This window comes from Podarcis gaigeae, assembly GCF_964106915.1.
Source record: "Podarcis gaigeae genome assembly, chromosome: 12".
Lineage (NCBI taxonomy): Eukaryota > Metazoa > Chordata > Lepidosauria > Squamata > Lacertidae > Podarcis > Podarcis gaigeae.
In genome coordinates, this window is record NC_139688.1 from 15,334,929 (window position 1) to 15,358,959 (window position 24,031).

The 24,031-nt window shown below is 42.3% G+C and overlaps 1 protein-coding gene and 2 long non-coding RNA genes across 4 annotated transcripts in view; 2 read left to right on the forward strand and 1 right to left on the reverse strand.

The window, feature by feature from the left end:
• Window positions 1-1,486, forward strand: part of LOC310828106 — a 21,830-nt gene extending 20,344 nt beyond the window's left edge. The window contains exons 2-3 of the long non-coding RNA XR_014556675.1: window positions 435-563; window positions 1,158-1,486. This is a non-coding gene — a long non-coding RNA (uncharacterized lncRNA). The remainder of the gene's footprint in view (window positions 1-434; window positions 564-1,157) is intronic.
• LOC310828108 overlaps window positions 1-8,886 on the reverse strand; it is a 10,262-nt gene extending 1,376 nt beyond the window's left edge. The window contains exons 1-2 of one of the 2 annotated variants that reach the window (XR_014556677.1): window positions 8,767-8,886; window positions 364-535 (exon numbers count right to left, since the gene is read on the reverse strand). This is a non-coding gene — a long non-coding RNA (uncharacterized lncRNA). The remainder of the gene's footprint in view (window positions 1-363; window positions 536-8,766) is intronic. The other variant, XR_014556678.1, reaches the window with a different exon arrangement.
• GTPBP4 (GTP binding protein 4) overlaps window positions 8,855-24,031 on the forward strand; it is a 20,520-nt gene continuing 5,343 nt past the window's right edge. The window contains exons 1-11 of the mRNA XM_083704911.1: window positions 8,855-9,215; window positions 13,577-13,747; window positions 16,515-16,618; window positions 17,276-17,412; window positions 18,118-18,218; window positions 19,097-19,189; window positions 20,673-20,864; window positions 20,970-21,035; window positions 22,168-22,257; window positions 23,549-23,659; window positions 23,874-23,951. Of these exons, the coding sequence (XP_083561037.1) occupies window positions 9,168-9,215; window positions 13,577-13,747; window positions 16,515-16,618; window positions 17,276-17,412; window positions 18,118-18,218; window positions 19,097-19,189; window positions 20,673-20,864; window positions 20,970-21,035; window positions 22,168-22,257; window positions 23,549-23,659; window positions 23,874-23,951 (1,191 nt within the window). The 5' untranslated portion in view covers window positions 8,855-9,167. The remainder of the gene's footprint in view (window positions 9,216-13,576; window positions 13,748-16,514; window positions 16,619-17,275; window positions 17,413-18,117; window positions 18,219-19,096; window positions 19,190-20,672; window positions 20,865-20,969; window positions 21,036-22,167; window positions 22,258-23,548; window positions 23,660-23,873; window positions 23,952-24,031) is intronic.

Consider the following 24,031-nt stretch of genomic DNA (forward strand, 5'->3'; position numbering starts at 1 on the left):
TGTTTTTTAATAACTTAGGAACCACTGCCCCATACATACTTAGGCAGGCCGGCCGCTGGAATGGTTTCAAAAAATATAAACTGCCATCCTGTATAGAGAGCTCATATTCTGCATCTAAAGAAGACAACATAGACAGAAAAGCCTCTTTGCCTATAAGATGGAGAAAATTAACCTCTGTATAGCCATTACTTGCACTCAGATTGTCTAGAGTCAAAGATCAAGCTTTCAATTTGCCCAATTAAGCTTTTTAACTCCTATGTATGGAATAGATTCCACATCAAGCCATTAGGACAAATGCCCCCTGTAGATTTGTCCTTAATAAACTCAAGGTGATAGCTACTTTAAATTCACAGTGCTGAATACCTGCTTTTTTTGTTCTGTAGAAGCAGCTGCATATGCTTGCCGATGGATTTGTAACTTTCTTTGGTACACAGGAACTTTATCCACATAAAAATGGAATGAAAAACGGTGGAATGGTTATGCATTCAGATGAGCTCTGGATCCTTAGGAGGATGCAAGCTCTCACAGAAAACTTCTGAGAAAAGAAGTGATTGACAAATCAGGTAAGGACATAATTATTTTGTTAGATATTTCAGCCTCAGCTTTTATCAGTAATTCAAAGGTGTTAAATTTAAAAACATGCAGTAACACCCCACAACAATTTTTCTTAAAATGCCAAAGAGAGAGGCATTTTAGGGAAGCAACATAAGGGGCATATAACTGGAATAAATCTTTAAGTAAAAGTTTATATGTTATCCTCCAACTCAAGGCTATGAGCTATTCACAAGTGTATATCCTCAAACTTACTTCTGCTTCTACTGTTTCAATGTTGGGGTTTTTTTCTCCTCTTGGGAAAAAATTCAAAGTATTGTTGTGAGTTTGGGGTGTGGGGTAGGCTATATCTTTGAGTCCCATCCAATTTTTTTGCTCTCCTGGTTGTTTATTCCCCCCCCCCCACATTGTTTATTGATCTATTTTATAAAAATGATATACCACTTGGTTGTAAGAAACTGTTAAAGATATAAGTTTAATATGCATAAAATGTAAAGTTTGTATGCATTGTGTTTGGAAACATTTTGCAAAGAGACATTTTCATTAGGCATGGGAGGTTTCACTCTGGAAAATGCGACAGAAAGGTTTGTATGTTTCCGTTTCAGCCTTTATGCTAATTGATGATTCATCCAGAAACGGAATTGCAGATCTCTTACAACAGGGAAGTGAGACCTGAGAACTCAGTATTTTTGTCAGCAATGGAGCCATGAGCAGCAGAATCTCGGTTCTGGGATGATGAAGAAACAAGTTGCTTAGGATCTATCTCTGGGAGCACAGAGAGGAAATTTTTTTTTAGTCCTGAACTGTATTCAGGACTAAAAAGAAGACAAGACCACATTGCTTGCTTGCTTAAGAGCAATGTGTTACTAAATATTTTGTAAACATTTATTTGTAACTATTTTAAAACTGTTCCTCAGTAAAGCTTTGAAACTCATTCTTGTGGTGGAGAGCAAATACGTTTCGACTCTTCGTAAGGTCCTGACCAGAGGTTCTATTGCAGAAACTCTAACATAAACCTCAGTACAATTTGAATTATACCAGCATGTCCCTTAGGCTTAAAAATTCAGTCACCAGGAGCTCTCATTCAGATTAGTAGAAATATTTTTGATAATGACTTTCACTTGAAAAATTCAGGGCATTCTGTGTAGAGGGATGTTAAGCATAGAGAAAGAGGGAAAAGTCCTGTTGTCAGTGTAAAAGTCTTTGAGAGCATCTGGGGAGATAGAAATGACTTCTGAGCTAACTGTGTGTGAGTGTAAAGCAATAGTCTGAGTTAAGAGAAAATTGATTGGGGTCATTCGTAGCTGGTGGATCCCAGTTGACCTCAATCAGCATAAAAGCCCAGGCCTCTAGCTGGAGAATTGTACTGAAAACTTTTTAAGAAGGAAGGCAGGCTGGTGGTTCCCTCACTAGGACGAAAACAGTGAGACACAAAAGGGCTGACAGGATGGACTTAAAAGTCAAGTGAAGCCTTTCCTGGCTTAGGGATCCAGAGAAGGGAAAAGTTTGAGGGGCTTGATCACATTAAGTGCAGTTAAAGGCACAGGGAAATGGCTGTAGGTGGCACTGTGGTCTAAACTACTGAGCCTCTTGGGCTTGCTGATCAGAAGGTCGGTGGTTCGAATCCCTGTGACGGGGTGAGCTCTCGTTGCCCGGTCCCAGCTCCTGACAACCTTTGCAAGTAGATAAATAGCTACCACTCTGGCGGGGAGGTAAACGGCGTTTCTGTGCACTGCTCTGGTTTCAGTGTTTCGTTGCACCAGAAGTAGCTTAGTCATGCTGGCCACATGACCCGGAAAAACTGTCTACGGACAAACACCAACTACCTCGACCTGTAGAGCGAGATTAGCACCGCAACCCCAGAGTCATCTGTGACCGGACTTAACTGTCAGGGGTCCTTTACCTTTTTAGCTACTCTAGTGTGTGGGAAATGGCCCAGTAGAGGGGTGGACATTTGGCAAGGAAGCAAGTTTAACTAATGGCCGGATTTGCGTGCTGGGTTGTCTGTATGTCTTCTTGTTAGTCTTTTTTTCATCCCACACGTTTCAGTGCATTTCCTCCTGGACTTACCAAACTGTAAACAGGTTGCCCTTGAATTCCTACCTCCCAAAAAAAGTCTGGAGGTTCCCAGATAGTTTGCTACCAGGGCTGCCCTTGCTACTTGCAATGTGAAATGTCCTGGTTTCTTAAACCATCAGCTCCCACTGAGAAAACATCTGCCAGCCTTTAGCAAGCAAGGTGCAGGAACTGGGCTCTCTCAGAGGTCCAGTGACTTCCAGCTTTTGAGCAATTAAAAACGATAACACGAGAAAAGAAGGCAATCTAGATCACTTAACAAAATAAGCTTGTGTTTTACCAAATTGCATCTCTTCATTGTTTAAGATTCGCAGACATTTTGGTCTAATGTGCAGCGTTACACATCTTTAGTTGCCAGGCAAAGACATTCCTTTTTTAATAAGGCCTTTGGCTTTTAACTATCTGTTGCATGGGAAGCAAAATATTCCTGCTTTGCAGGGGGTTGGACTTGAAGACCTTCATGGTCCCTTCCAGCTCCACAATTTATGATTTTCTGGTGCTGACCTTTAAAGCCCTAAACCACATCAGCCCTGTATGCCTGAAGGAGTGTCTCCACCCCCATCGTTCAATCTGTACACTGAGGTCCAGCTCCGAGGGCCTTCTGGTAGTTCCCGCAATGTGAGAAGCAAAATTACAGGACCTTCTCGGTAGTGGCACCCACCCTATGGAATGCATTTCCTCCAGATGTCAAGAAAATAAAAAAACTATCTGACTTTTAGAAGACACCTGAAGGCAACCCTGTTTAGGGAAGTTTTAAATGGTTGCTGTTTTCTTATATTTGTTGGAAGCCACACAGAGTGGCTGGGGCAACCCAGTCACATGGGCGGGGTACAAATAATAACATTAATATTTGTAATTAGTATTATGATTTTATGGCTGAGTGAGGATTTGAACCCAGGGTTTCCTGGTCTTGCATTTCAGCGCTCTGTTGCACTGTTTCTCGTAACAGCATAATTTCTGGCATCGTTCCCAGAAGTGAAGTAATCCAAATGAGACTTAGGAGATGGGCTTGAATTCTTTCTGGTATGCAGTACAACCGGATATTAGCGATAGCTCTTGCACCTGACTTCAGCCCTAGGCAGCTTGGCTGCTGTCAATAATAAATGTAGGTGCCGCTGATTGAAATCCTGCTTACGGAGTCAGATCCAGCTCTTTATCTTTTGGCTGGGTCTGTTCTGATAACAGGGCTGGGGGAGAAAATCATTAAAGCATTAAGATGACAGATTACAAAAGAGCACGGCAAGTCACCCAGAAGGTGCCTTTTGAATGCTGTTGCGTTTTTGCAGCAGGAAGGCACTCGCTTGAGTTCTTTATCATTCTTTTCATTGCATCGTCATTGGTTCTGGCTGAATAGAAACTATGATCCTTAAAATTGTTCGTTGTGATATGTAGATTTATTAGAGAGCTGAAGGTAGAGTTCATGAGCTTTTTTATGTTGGGCAGGGTTACTTTCACAGAGAAATGAGGAAATATATATATACCGTAATAGGAAAATAAGTTTTTTTCTACCCAGCTCCTGGTCACTTTTCATTTTTCCCTCCCAGGAAAATCTCACCACTAGTTAAGATATCATGGCATTGTTTCCATGGTTACTCCCCCTCCCATGAATACATGGTGAATAAAGGAATATCTACCATTGAATAACCAGAGTTTCTTTTTTTCTTCTCAATTTTTTCCCCATTGAGTAAAACATTAAGTATATATGGTTACAGATAACGGGGGGGGGGGGGGAGAGAGAGAGAGAGAGAGAGAGAGAGAGAGAGAGAGCGCAACAACACATAGTAAATAAAATCTAAAATTAGCATATCCCCCTCCTTAAAGTTACTTTAGAATGGAAAAGACAACCTGCTTGCTTAGAAAATGTTGTTACGGCTTCTTCCCCCCAGGACAAGATGGTCCTTATTGATTCCATATATAAGTGCATACTGTTGGGATCTTTAGATTTTGCTAGATGTTCAATAAAGTCAAACCAAAAAGTATAAAACCTGTCCTTTTAGAATGTATTTGTCCCCTAACGGACTAAGCAACCTGGAGATACTACTTGTGTTGAGAAGAATCCTCCCCTCTCTTACCCAACTTGACTGCAGGTGCCTTTGATACCCTACAACCTCCCCCCCCCCCCCAATTTATTCAGTTGAAGGGGACTTGTGGGAGCTGGGTTTGGGAGAAGGCATTATTGAACAAAGGAGTGCAAGCCTTTAGAACTGTGCTTCCAGCTCAATAAGTAACATTAATGCCTTTGCAGATTTGCAAGTGATTATTAACTTTATTAACTTGTCGCATGCCATCAAGCTCACCTTTGTGTTCATAATATAAAACGGAATTCTTTTATGTACATCGCTCAGCCTCTTGGTGCACAGACGCAACCCCGAACCCTTATCTTGACGACGCTTCAATCTTCACACCGCTTTCAACAAAGCAGGCTGAAGGACGTGAATGAATTAAAAAGCCTTTATATAAAGACATTCATTCTCCAGGATGATAAATAAGCCGGTCATAAATAGGCTTCAAGGACCATAGCTCTTGTGGCTTTATCAGCCTTGTTTGTGATAAGTGTTGTTCATTTATTCATTACTGAAATTAAACGGCGAAAAGGATTAGTTGATTGCCCAGCTGATTGGAATATAAATGCTGTTCAAATACACTGACACTTGCCAAGATGTTATAATTTGCCCAGAGCAGCTGAGAAGATACCACAGGGGTGTCGAGAAACAGCAGAATAAACTGTTGTGGGTTTTTAATGTTTTATTTCATTGGTTTTGTGGTGGATGTGATCCTTTGCTATGTAAAAAGAGAAGTTTGGTTGGAGGCCCTTGCCCACAACTCTTGAAGCCTAGTGGTTGACTAAAGGGTTGTGGTCCTCAAAAGAATGTTGTACACTTGTTCAGACAGCCAGTGTTGTTTCCAGGCTGCTACATGTGCCAATACAAATAGTACTGAGTTTTTGCCATGCACTATTGCTAGCACATACCTGTGGTACTTAAAATCTTGTGCTGACTGATTATATGCTACTGAGCCTAGTTCAAAGTTCTTGGATTAATTTACAATGTCCTTAATGACTTGAGTCCACGCCTGATTCCTTATATCCCTGTCCGATCACTGAGATATTTGTTAGTGGCCCTCCCTTAGCTCAGATGTACAGATCATATTGCAAAGGAGCCATGTTCAGCATGTGTTCAGTATTGTAGGGTCAATTTTCTGGAACTCCCAGCTGATATCAGACACGAGCCCCTCCCTACAAAACTTCCAGCACACGCTGCTGAAGACACTCTCTCTCTCTCTCTCTCTCTCTCTCTCTCTCAAATCTAGCAGGCATTTTAACTAAATTTTTAATTTTATAGTTGGTTTGCAACTGATCTTGATTGCATTTGTTGAGTTTTATGAACACCACTTTTAACCAACTGTAATGAGCTGGTATATAAATTGTCTAAATAAATGAAGATTCTCATACGCATGGCCCCCTAGTAGCGAGAGATTCCAGGGGCAGCTCTGTCTGGGTCAGGCTTCCTTTGAGGAATAGTATTGGAGACACACAGCATTTTTACAAAATTTGCTTTTCATTTACAAAATTGTTTAATTCATTTATTCAGAATATTTCTTACCCACCCATCATTGAGAGGATTCCAAGGTGGTGTGGAAAGTGACGAGCATGGGAAATGGGGCACAGCATGAGTGCTGGTCCTTGCAGGCCCCCTGCCCTCCGCATGTATGCTTCCTGAACACCTGGTACCTATTCGTTAGCATCCATGCGTTTTGGGAGACAATGGAAGAGTGCACCTTTGAGGGTGAAGCTGGAAGCCAAATCCCCATAGAGCACATCCTTGGGGATCCTGCCATCTTCCATTCCGTAGACATGATCAAGCCAGCATTGTAGGGATGGCGTTGCAGGGTGAGGGCACACCTTCCCCCACAGCATAAGACAAGCCACAACTATCTAGCTGCCATGCCCACTCCTTGACCTTTTGTCTCCTCAGCAGTGTTCAGTGCCCTGACCTTTATCTCCTTTGCCAAAAGTATTGCTCATGATGTGGTGGAGCAAGTTGCGTAGATAACTAGGCAACACCCAGGGGGCTTGGGATTGGAGAAGTGTAAAGGGCAAAGCCCTGAATGTATCTTCCTGGTTTTGCATATCTTGCTAATAAAAAGAGCCTCCACTAAGAAGAAGAAGAAGAAGAAGAGGAGGAGTTTGGATTTGATATCCCGCTTTATTACTACCCGAAGAGGTCTCAAAGCGGCTAACATTCTCCTTTCCCTTCCTCCCCCACAACAAACACTCTGTGAGGTGAGTGAGGCTGAGAGACTTCAGAGAAGTGTGACTAGCCCAAGGTCACCCAGCAGCTGCATGTGGAGGAGCGGAGACGCGAACCCGGTTCCCCAGATTACGAGTCCACCGCTCTTAACCACTACACCACACTGGCTCAGGCACAGTGCGGCACCACACTAAGCTAGCAGTCAGCTTGCTCCCGCAGAGCTCACTTGCATCCCAACTCCTACGTCAGCTTCATTATTTCTACAAGCATAGATGTTGCAGAGACAGGAGTGAAAATATGCTGGAGATGTGGACTTGGGAGAGTACACCCTTGTTTGAGAGACTGTCCTGCCATGTGAAGACCAACATCCTGGATCAGGACATCACCCAGACTCCATGCATCAGCATTAGTGACCACATGCTTGGGGCGGGAGACGATTTTGTCTACCTGGGCTCCATTTGAAGGCAAAAATACAGTGCGGCTAAATTTGCAGTTGGAAAGTAAGCACACAACATGAGTTCAACAGTAGACTTAAGTCACAGGGACCAATATTGGCCTTTAAAGCTATAAGAACCAGCCTACATACAACATACACACACAGCAACACTGGGCTCGAGATAATTTTTTAATGGCAGGCAAGAAAGGAGGAGAAAGTTATATCCCTATAAGTTAAAACACATGCAATGAAACAATGTGATGGCCTTGTCCCCGACTCACTTTGGCTGTGTATACATCACCAGTTTATAATGTAGTGAGGTTGTTCCTACCCACCTCCAATGAACTTCAGATCACTTTTACATGTCAGAATGGGTTGAAAATGTTTCCAGATCAGCTGCTGTCCACACAAGTAGGTGGGAAAGATGTTTTCATATGGCTTAGATTTTTGAATCGGACTGAAGATGGTTTCCGGGGGAAATGCATTAAAACAGTGTTTCTCAAGATGTGGTTTGTGGCTAACACGTTTACACAGCTTCACAAACCAGCAGTGTGAGTGCACTGTAGAATAATCAGGAGTGTGAACACACAATGCTGACTTGGAGGCATGCTCATTGACATTTTGTTTGCGTTATAAGGGATCCTTCAACATAGCAGAATTGCCATACAAGGGAGTGGTTCACCCCCTCACATACATTTTCAATAAAGATTTATTTGTGACCACTAAATTAGTATAGCAATTTTAGTTCAGGACCAGGGAACAATGCAAATTCTAAAGAAGCCTAGAATAAAATGTGTTTCTGATACTGCTAAGGAGTTATACAAATGTGTATTTTAACTCCCCAGATCTTCAACCTTCCCCTCCCCCAATGATATTTCAGAGGTTGCCCAGTGCAGAATTCCCTACCCCCTTTCAGTTGTACAGTGGTACCTCGGTTTAAGAACAGTCCTGTTTAAGAACGATTTGGTTTACAAACTCCGCAAAACCGGAAATAGTGTCCTGGTTTGAGAACTTTACCTTGGTCTAAGAACAGAATCCGAACACTGGAAGGGCACCGATGGCCGGAGGCCTCATTAGGGAAAGCACGCCTCGGTTTAAGAACGGACTTCTGGTACGGATTAAGTTCGTAAACCGAGGTACCACTGTATTCCTCTAAGGGCCCTTCCAGATGTCCTGTTGTTGTGATACATCTTAATATTGTGTGATTCATTATTAGCTGCTCTGTGTTTGAAAACTCGGCAGGAAATAAGTTTTTGAAATATGAACTCTGTGACCCTTAATAATATTAGCGTGCGAATTCCCCATTTCCCACCTGACTCTGATAGTAATCCTTGCTGTTTAGTTGCATTTGAAATACGTTTGATACAAACTCATGATAAGGTTCCAAGCGTTGTTTTTGAAATGTAGCCTATGTATGTAATGTGATACGTGGCGTTACGTACACACGAACACCCACCTTCACGTATCAAATGTGATCCGCGCTATGCATAATTGCTTGGGTTTCATGCCGGTTTGGCAAACGACGCTGCAGTTCGTACCTTTGAAGTCCAGGCGGCGCTACAGGACCGCTACTGGCGGTGGAACTGAAGCAGCTTTTCCCAACGGCGTTTTCTAGACCTAGGAAAAGAGAAGAGTCACTTCCGTTCTACTACAGTGTTTTTTCCCCATTAATAACGTCCAATAAGTAACTGACGCTCAAGTCCGTATCTGCGCGTGCGCAGCGAGCTTTTCTCGTTCCGGTCTCGTTTATTTTTTTCTCTCGCGAGAACCGACAAAACCGGACGTCCTGCCTTCCCCTTCCGGTCCCTCTCTCTTTAACTCCGGCAAAGGGGCCGGACGGACACGCCGCAACCATGGCGCTCTACAACTTCAAGAAAATCATGGTGGTCCCGTCTGCCAAGGTAAAAGGAGGACGGCTCCCTTCTTTCGGGATTGGACCGGCGCGCAGGGGCTTCTGACTGCGGCTGCGCCGTTTCTGTGGGAACACGGCGGCTCCAGTTAGCGCGTGGCGGGAGAGGTGGGGGGGGGGAGGGAGAGTCCACGTGCCGGAGAAGGGGGAAGCCACGTGACGTGCCTGGCCACTCATTGGCTCTCTTCCCCGCCTGGCTGGCGGCTGCACTACTCCACAGTGTGGGGGTTTTTTTTGGGGGGGGGGAGCTGTGCCTGTTGAATTTTTGCCTGTAGCGCTGCTGCAAATGGTACCAACAGTGCCGGGTTTACGTATAAGCTAAACAAGCTATAGCTTAGGGCCCCACTATCTTGGTGCCCCCCCAAAAAAAATTAAAGGAAAAAAACCCCTGGATGTACATTGCCAAAATCTAAGATAAAAAATAAATAAAATAAAACCTACATACAGCAACAGTGTTTTGGGTTGTGTAGGCTCCTATGATGAAGGCAATGGACCCCCGCCTTATCGATTACTTTGATAAAATACATATTTTGTTATGAGCAAATGGCTTTAGATACCTATTGGGTCCACAAATTACCATATAACTTACATTCAACACAAAAAACAGCGACAATTTGTTGTTGACAAGGGACAGCTGGACATATAAATTACCATTACCGTTGGTAGCTTAGGCCCTCATCAAACCTAAATCCGACCCTGGGTGCCAGGGAGGGGTAAGAATAGGTAGCGATCCTAGTCTTCCCCGCCTCCTGAAAAACACATGACCCTGTTTATGTATTAAATTTGTCGCAGAATTGTAGAGTTTGGAAAGGGGGTCCTCCGAGGGTCATCTAGTCCCACCCCCCTGCCATGCAGGAATCTCAACATAGAATCCTTGTCAGCTGCTTTAATATTGTGACTTAACAACCAGTCAAATTGGCAGCAAACCCCACGTTATAACTTAAAGGGAAGAGAAACACATAGAAAACTTTCCACCTGCTACTTCTAAAAGGCTGCAGATAGTTAAAGGCCTGCTTTCAGAGGAATGGTTTTGCCTGGAACCCCTCAATTATTGATGCATTTTTTTGTTCCTGATGTGCTAAGCAAGGAGCCAGGGATCCTTTGGCCCTCCGAATGCTTCTCAATCACAACTTCCATGAGTGTGGCTAGCAGCGAGGGGTGGGGGGAGTCGTAGTTCAGTGATGTCTGGGCGGGCCAGAGATTTCCCACACCTGTGGCTGTTAAGACAGAAGCACAACAACAAAAACGGGCAAATAATGTCTCAACAAATGACACTGATCTGTAAAAAATGTTACTGGGGGGGGGGGGAGAGAGAGAGACATTGCACATACTTTTGTAAATGAAGAAAAATACATTTTAAAAAACGGGCTAATAAGCAAATGAAAGCATGCGTAGTGGCTAAAAAGCTGCATTCAAACAGACATTTAAATAAAATTGTTCTGTTTTTAAAAAGGCTGACTTTAAAAAAAAAAAAAAAATTAAGTCCAGGGAAAGAACTGTTTAAGCCTTGGGCTTAAATGATAGCAGAGGGGTTTCCAGGCATGTTTCCTTGGGAGTCATGCTCAAAGGAAGCCAGCATTGAGAAAGGCTTCTTTTGATCATTACCTGCTGGCACTTCAGATGACAGTCTTGGATGAATGTGGCAGGTGCGTCCTCACTGTGAATTGGTGAAGTCTCCTCACTTTCCTGGGCAACCTCTCCATGTGTGCAGAAGACTCCAGCTGTCTTAATATAGCACCACTCCCTATCTTCACCCCCATAGAATATTTCTTGTAGGTGGTGCCTTTATTTTATTTTTTTGCAGCTCTCTTCTCACTTTACTTGCCCTTCTTCCCAATGCAAATGGCTTTCCTCCCTCCACTAGAAACAAGTGGTGAGAGAATAGTCCTATACTGCTAGCGGCTCCTTTTTGTACAAGGTGATGCTTATCTGAATTACGCTTGTAACATTCCGTGAGAGAAATTAAACCGTATGGGTGTTTTTGTGTTGGTTCACACCCATGGTTCTTGGAAGTGAAACGGAGGGCTCTGTTCTGGAGGTGGAAGCTACAGGATCAGTACTTGATGTCCTCTCAGTATCTGATAAATTCTCCCCGGTCATTGTATGTCCGTAAATGGTTCTGGTAGACAGTGCCAGGAGCACAGCACCCTTTCCTTTGCTTGATCCCAGGCCTAGCAGAGAAGCAAGCATCACCATCCAGATGCTCTGTCTTTATTTTTCTTAGATGTTGCACTCTTTATTCGGATGGGTCCTAAGCTCCATCTCACTATTACCTTGGTTTGCTAGATTCATGGGAGGTGTTGCAGTTTCACAGCTGGACAAAAAATGGCAAGGAATTGGCATCTGTCATGGGGCTGAGATGCCATACGTGGCACCCAGGGGGTCCCAGGTTCAATTCCCAGCTACTCTGATCAGGGTAGATTTGATTTACTGTATTTTTTGCTCTATAAGATGCACCTTTTCCCTCCTAAAAAGTAAGGGGAAATGTGTGTACGTCTTATGGAGTGAATGCAGGCTGCACAGCTATCCCAGAAGCCAGAACATCAAGAGGGATCATTGCTTTTGCTGTGCATAGCCATGCGAAGCCGCCTCAGGGCAGCGGGAGGAACGTTCCCCTGCCCTGAAGAGGCTTTGTGTTGTTTTCGCTTCACAGTGATCCTTTTTGCTGTTCTGGCTTCTGGGATTCAGAATATTTTTTTCTTGTTTTCCTTCTCCAAAAACTAGGTGCGTCTTATGGTCTGGTGCGTCTTATGGTGCGAAAAATATGGTGAATCAAATCAATTTAAATCACAATTTAAATCACTAGTCAGTAAGATTTGATTTAAATCTTTTATTTGCAGAAAGACTCATTCTTGTTGGTATAATCTTAATATTTACAAACAAATGAAGGTTTCATTTTTGGAATAATAAATTTTCAGAGTAGTTTTTACAGTTATATAAAAAATTACTGATTTGGTTGTACTATTAGAAATACATAGACCGATAATTATGAAATTATTGTGAGATTTAATAAGTTAACTGTTTATATATTAGGTCAACTTTTCTGCTATACTTTATTGGAAGGAGAAAAATAATCATTTCATTAATAACAATTTTAACAATTTATTTGACTAAAACAACATTATAGCATATGTTTCCATGTTTGTTAATTGATGTGGTTAAACAATTTTTTAAAAAACTTAGACTGAGTTTTAGCACACACAAAAAACTTGAACAAATCCTTATTTCCTGATGAATAGCCGTTGGACTATAAAGTAACTTAAATAGAAAACTACCTTTAGAAAGATTTTTCCTCCAAAAATCCAATTTAAATAAAAAAAATCCAATTTAAATTTTAAAAATCATTCATTTTAAAAATCATTGATTTTTATCCACCCTGACTCTAATTTAAGGAGGATTGCAAATTGCAGCACTGGAAAATATCTCTTCCAGAGACCCTGGAAATCTGTAGCTGGTGTCCTCCATCTGTTTGAGACTACAACTCCCACCAGCCAGCACAGTCATTCTGGTTGAGGCTGATGGGAGTTGAGGCTGATGGGAGTTGTAGTCCAAAACAGATGGAAGACATTGAGTTTGTGAAGACTGCCTAAAATGCTTTATTTCTGGAGCTCAGGATTGCCGTATTTGTTATATTAAATTTGTTGTATTTTTCCCAATTGCTGTTAATTCTCCATAACTAAGTCTGTAGATCTAAAAGCTGGAGTGGACCAGCTTCTAACAAACATGTATTGTATTGTATCTAAATTTTCTAACAGTACCTTCATGTAGATAAGGTTTTTTGGTACATTTTACCCTCCAAGATCCTAGATGGCAGATTTGCTATGGTTCTCTTTAAGGAGCCTTTTAAGGAACATGAGAGAGCTTGAAACAGTCTCTCATGCATTTTTCTACTGTAGATTTTATTAAGGAATTGAAGAACACATAATTTATCCCCAAAATACTTTATTGATTGATGTTGACACTTTATATTGAAATGAGTTATGATGGAAATTAGTGGAGCTTTGACGCATATGTGCTTAAGAACAGAGAGCAAGTCTGTTAGGGCAATGAAGGGGTTTGGGGTGGATTTTTAAGCCCAATCAGTATCAGTAAAATTATGTGAAATTGCTGTTCTCTTAACGGTGGGTTGAAACATTTTGTTCAGAGGCAAGCAGGCAATGACTGCATGTCTCATGATCCCTAGTCTTAAGGGCTTTCCAGAGTTATTTGCCCTGTTGCAGTACACTTGACCCAACTCTTCTTTTCTGCTTTCAATTACAGATGTGAGTTTTTGACTCTTGTTTTATTGTGACATTGGTGACTTTGAAAACACTAAACACATCATCTTCCTTGCCCTTTGTTTTTTAACTGCAGGACTTCATAGACCTGACGTTATCCAAGACGCAGCGGAAGACGCCCACAGTAATTCATAAGCATTACCAGATTCACCGCATCCGTCATTTTTACATGAGAAAAGTAAAATACACCCAACAAAATTACCACGACAGGCTCACCCAAATCATCATGGATTTCCCAAAACTAGACGTAAGTGGCTTTGGCAGGAGGCAGTTGAACACAAAAAGTTATTCTAAGCCCAGTGTTATACTCTCTGCATGATACATGGCCAAAAAATCTTGCAAAAATCTTTCTTTTGGGTAAACCATATCTGGTTTCTTAGAGAAAGGTTATGAACTGTATTTTTTGCTCTATAAGACTCTTTCCCTCCTAAAAAGTAAGGGGAAATGTGTGTGCCTCTTATGGAGCGAATGCAGGCTGTGCATCTATCCCAGAAGCCAGAACAGCAAGAGGGATTGCTGCTTTCACTGCGCAGCAATCCCTCTTGCTGTTCTGGCTTCTGAGATTCAGAATTTCCCCCCCTTGTTTTCTTCATCCAAAAACTAGGTGCGTCTTATGGTCTGGTGCGTCTTATGGAGCGAAAAATACTACTTCAAGTTCTTTTATAATGCTATAAATTGGTCTGTAAAGCCCTAAATGGTTTGGAGACCAGTTATATTGCGGAATGCCTGCAGTATCCTGCCAATAAGGTGAGTTCTGCTGGCACATCTCTCTTGACCGCACCATCACCCGATGAAGTCTGGATTCCTGGAACTTGGTATAGGGCTTTCTCAATAGCTGCCCCCTCAGTTGTGAAATTCTCTTCCCCCATACCTTACAGTGGCACTGGCATTAATGAGCTTTTAGTGCCAAGTGGAAATCTTCCCCTTTTGCCTGGTTCCCACAAGCTGACATTTTTATAACAGATGGGGAACACTTGCATCAGCTTTAGTCTGGGTTTGCTGGATTTGTTTTATTGCTTTATGAAACTGATGTAACACATATGTTGCGACTTGGGGTGAAGTTTGGCTATCAATCCCCGAAAAAATGTAGCATATGTTGATAAAGTAGAGTATGGACAAAGTTATTTATTTAGGATACGTAAAAGTCACCCTTCCTCTGGAAAAGTTCAGGGTGATGTACAGGGTGAGTCTTTAAAAAGAGGCCCTGTGGAACGTGTATTCTGTATCTATGGGGTCTCTTTTAAAGGACTCGCCCTGTACAACAGACATTGAAAACATGATATGTCTGTTAACCTTATTTTACTATGAGTTGCTGCTTATTGAGAAGGAGACAGTCATGTAGGATTTTGGATAGTGTTCTGTGAAAATATATGCGCAGTTTGTTTGAGTCGTTCTGGCAAAATGAATAATCATGTGTTTTAAAGACTGTATTATACAGTAGACAAGATGCCACCTGCTGATACAGCTTGAGTTGATCATTAAGCGTGCAAGTTTCTAATTCTGTAGAATTTATAGCTCCTTGGCTTCTGAAAGCTTGCATGCTCCTACACTGACCTGGGCCGAGCTAATGAATGCTGTTTTAATTTGTAACACTTTTTAAAAATCCGCTGTTTCGAACATGGTCAATGGTGTAGCATAGTTCAGTTTCTTCTTAGGATTGCATCGTTCTAGTTGCTTTTTATGCAAAGAGAAGGCTAGGTTGAGCAAGAAAGACCTTGCTTAAAGAGAGTAAATTTCTTTCTTTGCAGTTCATTATGGATGCGGAACCTCCATTTTTGCCTAGGTCTGTGCTCTCTTTGGTCATCAAACAAATACAAAAACCTTAACCTAGGATTCAGTGAGCTCCACAGACTCAAACAAGAAGCTTGTGTTAGCCTTGTTCAGAGTTTCCCAATCTTTGGTCTCCAGCTATTTTTGGACTACAACTCCCATCATCCCTATGTGGCTGGACCCAGTGGTTAGGGATGATGGGAACTGTAGTCCCCAAAAAAGCTGATGGCCCAAGTTTGGGAAACCCTGGCCTAGTTGAATTGTGGAGGACAGAGGTGCCTGGCGTGCTCTGGTCCATGGGGTCACGAAGAGTCGGACACGACTAAACAACAACAAAAGTTGAATTGTGTGACATTCTTCTTCTGAGCAGGTTATTCTTTCTCTTGGGCTGTGTATACACTCCTACTTTCCGCTCATGGTTTGGGAAGTGGTATACGAATGACATTAGCCTCAGTCCATATATATCTTGTTGTTTCTTTGTTTTTAATGCGTTTTGCCTTAAAACCAGCTTTGATCTGAATTGAGAAAAAGAACAACCTAGCTGCATTTCAAACTAGTAATGTGTACACAGCCTTATTCTTAGATTGTCTTCTATCTTTTAACCCTATGATTTCCAGGGCACTACTCAACAATAGATTAAGTACCCAAACCAATACAAGAACCATAAAACCATTATGTAAACCAAACAAAAAGCAAGAAATCAGTAATTCAGACAACGTAGCAGCAGTTTACATTTTACATCGGCCCAAATGATAAGCCTAGGGAAATAAATGCCTCTTAATCTGGTGCATAAGAACAGATAGTGTAGGGGAGACAGCAGTATCTTTGTGACAGCGGTGGGGGTCTTTTTATGGTCATCTGACATTATATTGATGTCGAATGATTGTCAGATGGATAGCCACTCAGCAGGTGAATGTGGTTGAGGCCTTGTGATTCTCTACTCCTGCCCTATAGGAAGGAACCTCCATATCTAGGGTGCCACAACAGAGAAGGCCCTGTTCTGCATTGTTGCACCACAAACAATGGATGTAAACAGAAATATGAGCAGGCTGCTCCTGGATTTAGGCTGCATCATAGAATGCTTTTTTAAACTTTCATCTAGTTTCAAAATCAGTTTACTGTGGCCCAAAATTCTCTTGAGCTTGTGGAAGTAGTCAGCCCTCTGGACATTGGCTGTGCTACTTAGCAAAGGTTAAATCGCTAAGAAGTTTGCATACTGACATAAGTTTTGTTCTTTTTTTTAGGACATCCATCCGTTTTATGCAGATTTGATGAATGTTCTTTATGACAAAGATCATTACAAGTTGGCTTTGGGGCAAATTAACATTGCAAAAAATCTGATTGACAAGTAAGAGCTTAATATTTAGTTGTTGTCCATGCTTCAAAAAACATTTCTGTTGTTTGGATCACTGTAACACATGCACAAAGGATGCAGGTGGCGCTGTGTGTTAAACCACTGAGCCTAGGGCTTGCTGATCAGAAGGTCGGCGGTTCGAATCCCCACGACGGGGTAAGCTCCCGTTGCTTGGTCCCTGCTCCTGCCCACCTAGCGGTTGCAAGTATTCTTTCTCTTGGGCTGTGTACACACTCCTGTTTACTCTGCATTGAGTGCACTTTTCCACTCATGGTTTGGGAAGTGGTGTATGGATGACATTAGCCTCAGTCCATATATAGGTACCACTCTGGCGGGAAGGTAAACGGCATTTCCGTGCACTGCTCTGGTTCGCCATAAGCAGCTTAGTCATGCTGGCCACATGACCCGGAAACTGTACGCCGGCTCCCTTGGCCAATAAAGTGAGATGAGCGCCGCAACCCCAGAGTCGCCCATGACTAGACCTAACGGTCAGGGGTCCCTTTACCCTTACCTAACATGTTCCTTGGGACTTACCCTTTCATTTCCCCCTTTCAAACACTCTAGTTCTGTGCTCAGGTATTAGGATGGTGGAGAGGGAAACAAGCTTCTAGGGGCCTCAATACAGGTTTGACTTCTGTTTTTGAAATACAGCGTTGCCAAAGATTATGTACGGCTGATGAAATATGGAGATTCCCTTTACCGATGCAAGCAGCTGAAGCGGGCTGCTCTGGGACGGATGTGTACAATCATCAAAAGACAGAAGCAGAGCCTGGAGTACTTAGAACAAGGTGGAGTATATCAGGGGTGACAGCAGAACAGACTTCCTACTTTATTGCGATACCACCCTTCAGTCAGTAAATTCATACCGGCCTCTCAGACTTCTTGTCCCACCCAACTTTACCTTCACAACTGCCCTGTGAGTCTGAGAAAGTGACAGACTGATGATCACCCAAGTGCCATGGCTGAGTGATGGTTCTAGTACTCTTCTGGCAGCAATAATCATTGCAGCACTTTGGTTGTCATTAGACAATGAACTTTAGTAGTAATAAAGTTAATCTGCCAGAAATGGGCCCATTCAATATGTCTGGCCAGTCTTCATGTTCAGCCAGAGAAAGTATACGAGACTCGCCTTGCTTCTACAAGAAGTAGGTAGCCTGGTGTGTCTTCATTTAAGGTGTGGAACTTTTTGCCAATTAATATTAAGCAAGAGCTGTTAGTACGTTTCCAATTGTGCAATGAAACATCCCCTCCCCATAACTCTTCTGCCCCAGAACAAATTTATGGAACATTTGAAGAGACGGCAGGGAAGTTCTGTTGCGCAATTGGACTGCTTTGTGGATACTGTCTTTTGTTCAAAATGCCTGCTTATGACTCTTCTGCTTACACTGGGACTATCAGATGCATACCTCAGCCATTGGTAATTGTGCATCAGTGCCCAGATGCTAAGCATTTTTAGACTTCAACAAATGAAAGATTGTCTTTATTTTTTACAGTGCGTCAGCATTTATCTCGCTTGCCAACCATCGACCCTAACACACGGACTCTCTTACTGTGTGGTTACCCGAATGTTGGGAAATCCAGCTTTATAAACAAGGTTTGTGGATATTTGCATGGCTTCGGAGCCAAAGGAAAGTACCATGCAATCATAAGCTACTTTTTCTACTCAGAAGTAAATCCCATTGAGTTGCATGCAACTTGCTCCCTAGTAAAAGTGTTTAGGATGGTAGCCTTAGTTGAGTTTATATTCAATTAGGGATGTGCTGCCTCTTAATGAGTGAATAGATATTTTAAATATTTGAGCAGATAAAGGGCCACATTCCCTTTTAAGGGCATGGCCAGGGCCAGATCAACATGCGTTACAAAGTACTGCATTCAAGCTATGCAAAACTCGGAGGTTTCTATGCACAATCTCTCCATCCAAGCACAAGTGCCGTAGCACTTTGCATGCCTGCGATTCCCAGGAGATATTCAGAGTATAATGTCTTTGACAGTGGTGGTAGAACACAACTGTGGTGTATAGTAACCATTGATAGTCTTGTCTTCCATGAATTTATTTAATCCTCTTCCAAAGCCCTCCAAGTTGGTGGCCATCACAGTCTCCTGTGGAAGCAATTTCCATATTTTAACTATGCACTGCGTGAAAAAGGACACATTCCATCCTTGAGGTTGGGGTAGGACCAGGGAAGAGGGTAGCCTGGGGAGAATCTCAGGGTCTGGGTAGAGAGACCTGGAGCTTGGAAGTTACACTCCGAGTGCTAAACAGAAGATACTTGGTTTTACATATTCTGAGTTCCAGAACAGAAAATATCTTCTCTTTCCTACCCCACACCTAAATAAGTGTGCTCTCGTTTGAACTGTAGTGGCTCAGACATTTCTCTTGTAAGAAGCCGAGTATGGCCCTTGTTTGTTTGAAAAATGGAATTGTCTTATAAATGGAGAGATGCTACAACTTTGGGACTTCTTGTGTTTCAGGTGACGAGAGCAGATGTAGAGGTGCAGCCGTATGCCTTCACCACAAAATCTCTGTTTGTGGGCCACATGGATTACAAGTATCTGCGTTGGCAGGTAAGGACTTTGCTGTAGCAATTAGTTGGGACGGATCTTTCTCCTTCAGGGTAATGCTGTGAATCGTGGTTACATATCATTATGACCACTGCTCCTTGTGCATTTTTCTAATCTATGGGTTGTGCTGAAGAAGATTCCAGCGAAACAGTTAGATTATCCGGAATCACTGTCCTGCATTGTTATTCACTTACTACTTCGGTACCTGAACGCCTAAAAAGTTTTACTGCTTAGCCCACAGGATAGCATCTATTACTTTGTTTCAAATATAGACTTCTTATACTTATACAGACTTTCAAAGATTGACAGACGTGTGTTCATTTGATTTCAAATATATTAGAGAATTTACAAGCATACACATTTTGTTTTTGTTGTACTAAATTATGTATATTATACAATAAGAATTGCAGTGCTATCTAGTATGCCGGTCATCGTGTTGTTTGTTGTGAATCGTATTTTGGTTTCCTAGAGTTCCTTATAAAGTTTCTGAACTTCCAATTAGCTGATTAGGATTCATGATGTCTGCATTGAACTAGTTTGCCCTGGAGGTTGCCTTGCTTGCAATCTTCACCTTTGTAGCAAACTGCAAGCTAGGTTAGGAGTCTTCTTTTACAGTAATGACCACTCCTTCCAAGCTGTAACCCTCTGTCTCAATGCCGTTTTCAAAGAAATTTCTCCTTTTTAATAATGTTTGCCTAGTCTTGTCTCGGCCACGGACCCCAACGCAGCTCATTTGGTGCTCCTGTAGATGAGCTGATTGGGGTGATGCTCCTATGTGTCTGCTCACCACTTATTGAGTCATCTGATGATACTCTAGCTCATCTATCCACATGACTGCATAAGACAGGCTGTCTGGAAATGTGGGCGACTGTGGTTTCTAGACTCGAGGGTTCTGACGAAATAGTTTTAATCCTCTATGGCAATATAAACCTATTACAAAAGAGTGTCCTGGGCTTTTAGCCCTTGGAAGGGTGTTGACACTCTGTACTTAGCTGCCTAGCCATTGATTAATGTAACTCTCATGTTCTGGAGCTTTACCAAAAGACATAACACCCTGTACCAAAACCGTAAAACAAACCTGTCCAAATCTGCCTTGGAAGATCAGTTGGCATGCTTCAGTTTGTCCAAGTGAATGACTACAGTGACTTCAACTAGGAGTCCTGTAGCCAGATGCTGTGCTTGTTTACTTAGAAGTAAATCTACTGAGTTCAATGGGACTTACTCACAGGATATGTGGGTATGGGATTGCAGCCATTGATATTACATGTAGGAGCAAGAATTTCTTTGGTATTCTGAGCGATACCATTTCAGCATCCTTGCCTTCTGTTTTGCAGTTTAGGAGGAAAGGATAATAGTATTTGAGTTGCAGAGGTGCTTGAAAAGCTGTTCCAGAATTGGGGCTATTTTTCCTCCCTAGCCCAATTTCTGGTTTGCTTGTCAATGCATGTGAGATCAAGGACTTTAATTCTGTCTGTCTTCATTCTAGGTGGTGGATACCCCCGGTATTCTGGATCATCCCCTGGAAGAGAGAAACACCATTGAGATGCAGGCAATAACAGCGCTTGCCCATCTTCGTTCAGCTGTCCTGTACATCATGGATATATCAGAGCAGTGTGGGCACAGCCTGGAAGAGCAGCTCGAACTCTTCAGCAATATCAAGCCACTGTTTGTCAACAAGGTGGGCTGGGATTTAATATCTGATGCCGAGCTGCTGCTTTCTTGGTTATAAAATCTAGACCGGATGCTTAGTTCAATCTGTTATTTCCCCCTTTTTAACTTTCAGCCTCTAATAATTGTAGCAAACAAATGTGATGTGAAGAGGATTTCTGAGCTTTCTGAGGAAAACCAGGTAGGACATTGTGTTTGTCCGTCTGTCTTAAGGTTGTGCACTGGCTCCGAGTGCACCTTGAGTAATGGGGTAGATCAGGATGATATGGAGAAGACTCCTACTTTGCAGAGTCAGGTCATGCTATTAACAAGGCAAGTCGAAGTGGACCAGCATCAAACTCAATTTTCTGAGTAGCTCTATTGCCTCTGTTTTTCTAAAAAGTTAAACCCACAATTTTACCGTCACCATTTTTTGAGAAACAAAACCAAGTGGTCTGGGGAAACGGCCAGAACCTGAGAGGGGACAAGGTGGTGTTCTGGTAAGATCTTTTCATTTTGACGAAGAGGTTTAGCTTCCATTCACTGTGAATTATTCCCCCCCGCACCCCAATCAGAGTGATTTTGGGGAGGCAGTTCGTTTATTTCAAAGTGTTGTTCTTTGTGAGGGTCTTCATTCTTGTCTGAATTTTGGCTGTGAGAGCAGGGAGTAAGCAGCAGAGTTACACTGCACAAGTAGCCTGCTTTTCCCCCAGTCATCTTTTTTCCTAACAGACAGCTCAAAACCATAACTTGCTTTCTTGGGTGACTGTTCCAGTTTTTTTATACCAAAGGTGATATCACCTAGCATGATAGCCCCTGGACCAGTTTCCTGAATTTTAGCAGGCATTTTAGCCTGAAACTGGCAGGTGTAATCCACCTGCAGTGGTTCCTTTGCCTGCAAATTTCATCCACATGTAAAAAAGAAAAACACTATCCATTTTTCGGTTTCTAGTTTTAGTCAATGGTGGTTTCGGATTTAACTGATCGGAGTCAGCCATACCCAAATAATGAGTTGAATTGCAACAGTTTAGGTTGTATACACACTGTACTTTTCAGGCACAATACATTTAAAGCACATCCATAGCACATTTTCCCCCTCAAAGAATTCTGGGCACTGTAGTTCACAAAGTTAACAAATCCCAGCAACCCTTAACAAATTACATGCCCAGAATTTTTTGAGGAGGGAAACAGATGGAACTGTAACTGTTGTATCTTCCAGTTCATGAAGATATTGTGTTTATTTTGATACCTTAGCAATAGAAGGCAGCAATATTTTTGTTGGGTTTAAGCATTTAGTTTCACTACTGAATTCATGTGTGTCCATCATGTTTTAGAAAATGTTTGCTGATTTAGAAGCAGATGGGCTTCCTGTCATTGAGACGAGCACCCTAACCGAAGAAGGAGTGATTCAAGTTAAAACAGAAGTGAGTCGTATTTATGTTTGTTTTTGTATAAGCTGTGTTCCAGACACTGATTGGGCTGGCCCAACAGTGACCTCCTCCACATTTAAAAGAGTTGTGCTGCTTAGGGAAAGGCTACAATAATAATACAGTAATAGTAATACCTTGCACTAGGACACTGCTCTGGTTTGCCAGAAGCGGCTTAGTCATGCTGGCCACATGACCCGGAAGCTGTACGCTGACTCCTTCGGCCACTAAAACGAGATGAGTGCTGCAACCCCAGAGTCATCTGCGACTGGACCTAATGGTCAGGGGTCCCTTTACCTTTAATACCTTGCACTACGACACTGCAGGAGAAATGTGAAGCCAAATCCAAAGGTGATTATTATTATTATTAATATAATTTATTATATTTGTTAGTTGCATTCGCTTATCCAAGGCAATCAAAAGCAACTTGTGCAACCATAAAACCTACCTATTTCAGCAAATGTTTATGGCATAGGACCACCAGCTCTTTTGCCTTTTGCTCATGGTTGTTTTGACTAACCTATTATTCTGTTAGCTGCTGGCAGCTGAACTGGAAGCCTTTTTGGGCAACTGTAAAGAGGAGGAACATTAATGATAGACTTTCTTCATTGTTCCATTCCCTCTAATAGGGAACGTAGGTGGTTGATTGCCAAACAATTTGCAAACTAGAGAGGGTCATCTGAAAAGAAAGGAGTGTTTTATATGTGCTGGGGGGACCTTTTGGCCCTCCCGTTCCAGACTAACAAGTTCTTTTAAAATGGCCTCCTTAGTGGAAAGGCAGAAAAGTCTGGCGATAATGGGCCTGTTGATGCAAGCACTGGCTTGCTCTGTAGGTGAATTCTAGATCAGAGACATTAAGCTTAATATTAGGGAAGATGGGATTAAACCAGGAAATTGTAAAAGAGAAATTCCGGAAATTTATAATGATTTTGCCCTGCAGAGTCAATTTTTTTTAGGATTTCAGATTGGAGGTTTGATAGCTCATGAGTAGTTAAAGAATTAGGGCAGCCATCTTGCTTGGTGATTTCACACACACCCAGTCTGGTGCAGATGGAGTGCTTCCTTTTCACTGTGGTCATGAGATGGAAAGCCTGTGAACCTGTGGGTGCTCCCAGTTTCCTTTCCCCTGCTGTTTTTTCATTGACAGTAAGGAGGGAATTTGGGAGCCCGTGGGGTACTCCTGCTCAGTGAAACTGATGTTAAGAAATTGGGAACCATTATGTCTGCGTGTTATTCGTCTGCTTTCATCAACATGCTTTTCTTTAATTCCTATTTTGCATGTTCTCAGGCCTGTGACAGGTTGCTGGCCCATCGTGTTGATACCAAAATGAAAGGAAACAAAGTACACGATGTACTGAACAGGCTCCACTTAGCTATCCCATCCAAAAGGGACAACAAGGTTGGTGTCTGTGCCCATTGTACCTCTGTCATTCCCCCCACCCCCCGGGTTTCAGCAATGTACATATATATAATACACATGCATCTAATCTAAACAGTCTTGGTCTTTTTTTTGCTTTCGCATGCTAATAAATGCAATTATGATTTGCATGTTTTTTGTTTTTGTTTTTAAACTGCTTCCTCGAGCTCATCTTGGTTTTATCCTTTAATCTTAGGAAAGGCCACCTTTTATCCCTGAAGGTGCCCTGCTCCGCAAAAAACGCATGGAAGTTGATGCGCCTAAAAAGAAACTGGTAAGCATCTTTTGAAAGATTTTCCCAGGAGAAGAAGAGCAAAATTTGTGTGAAACTTTTAAAAAGGGCCCATTTTAATT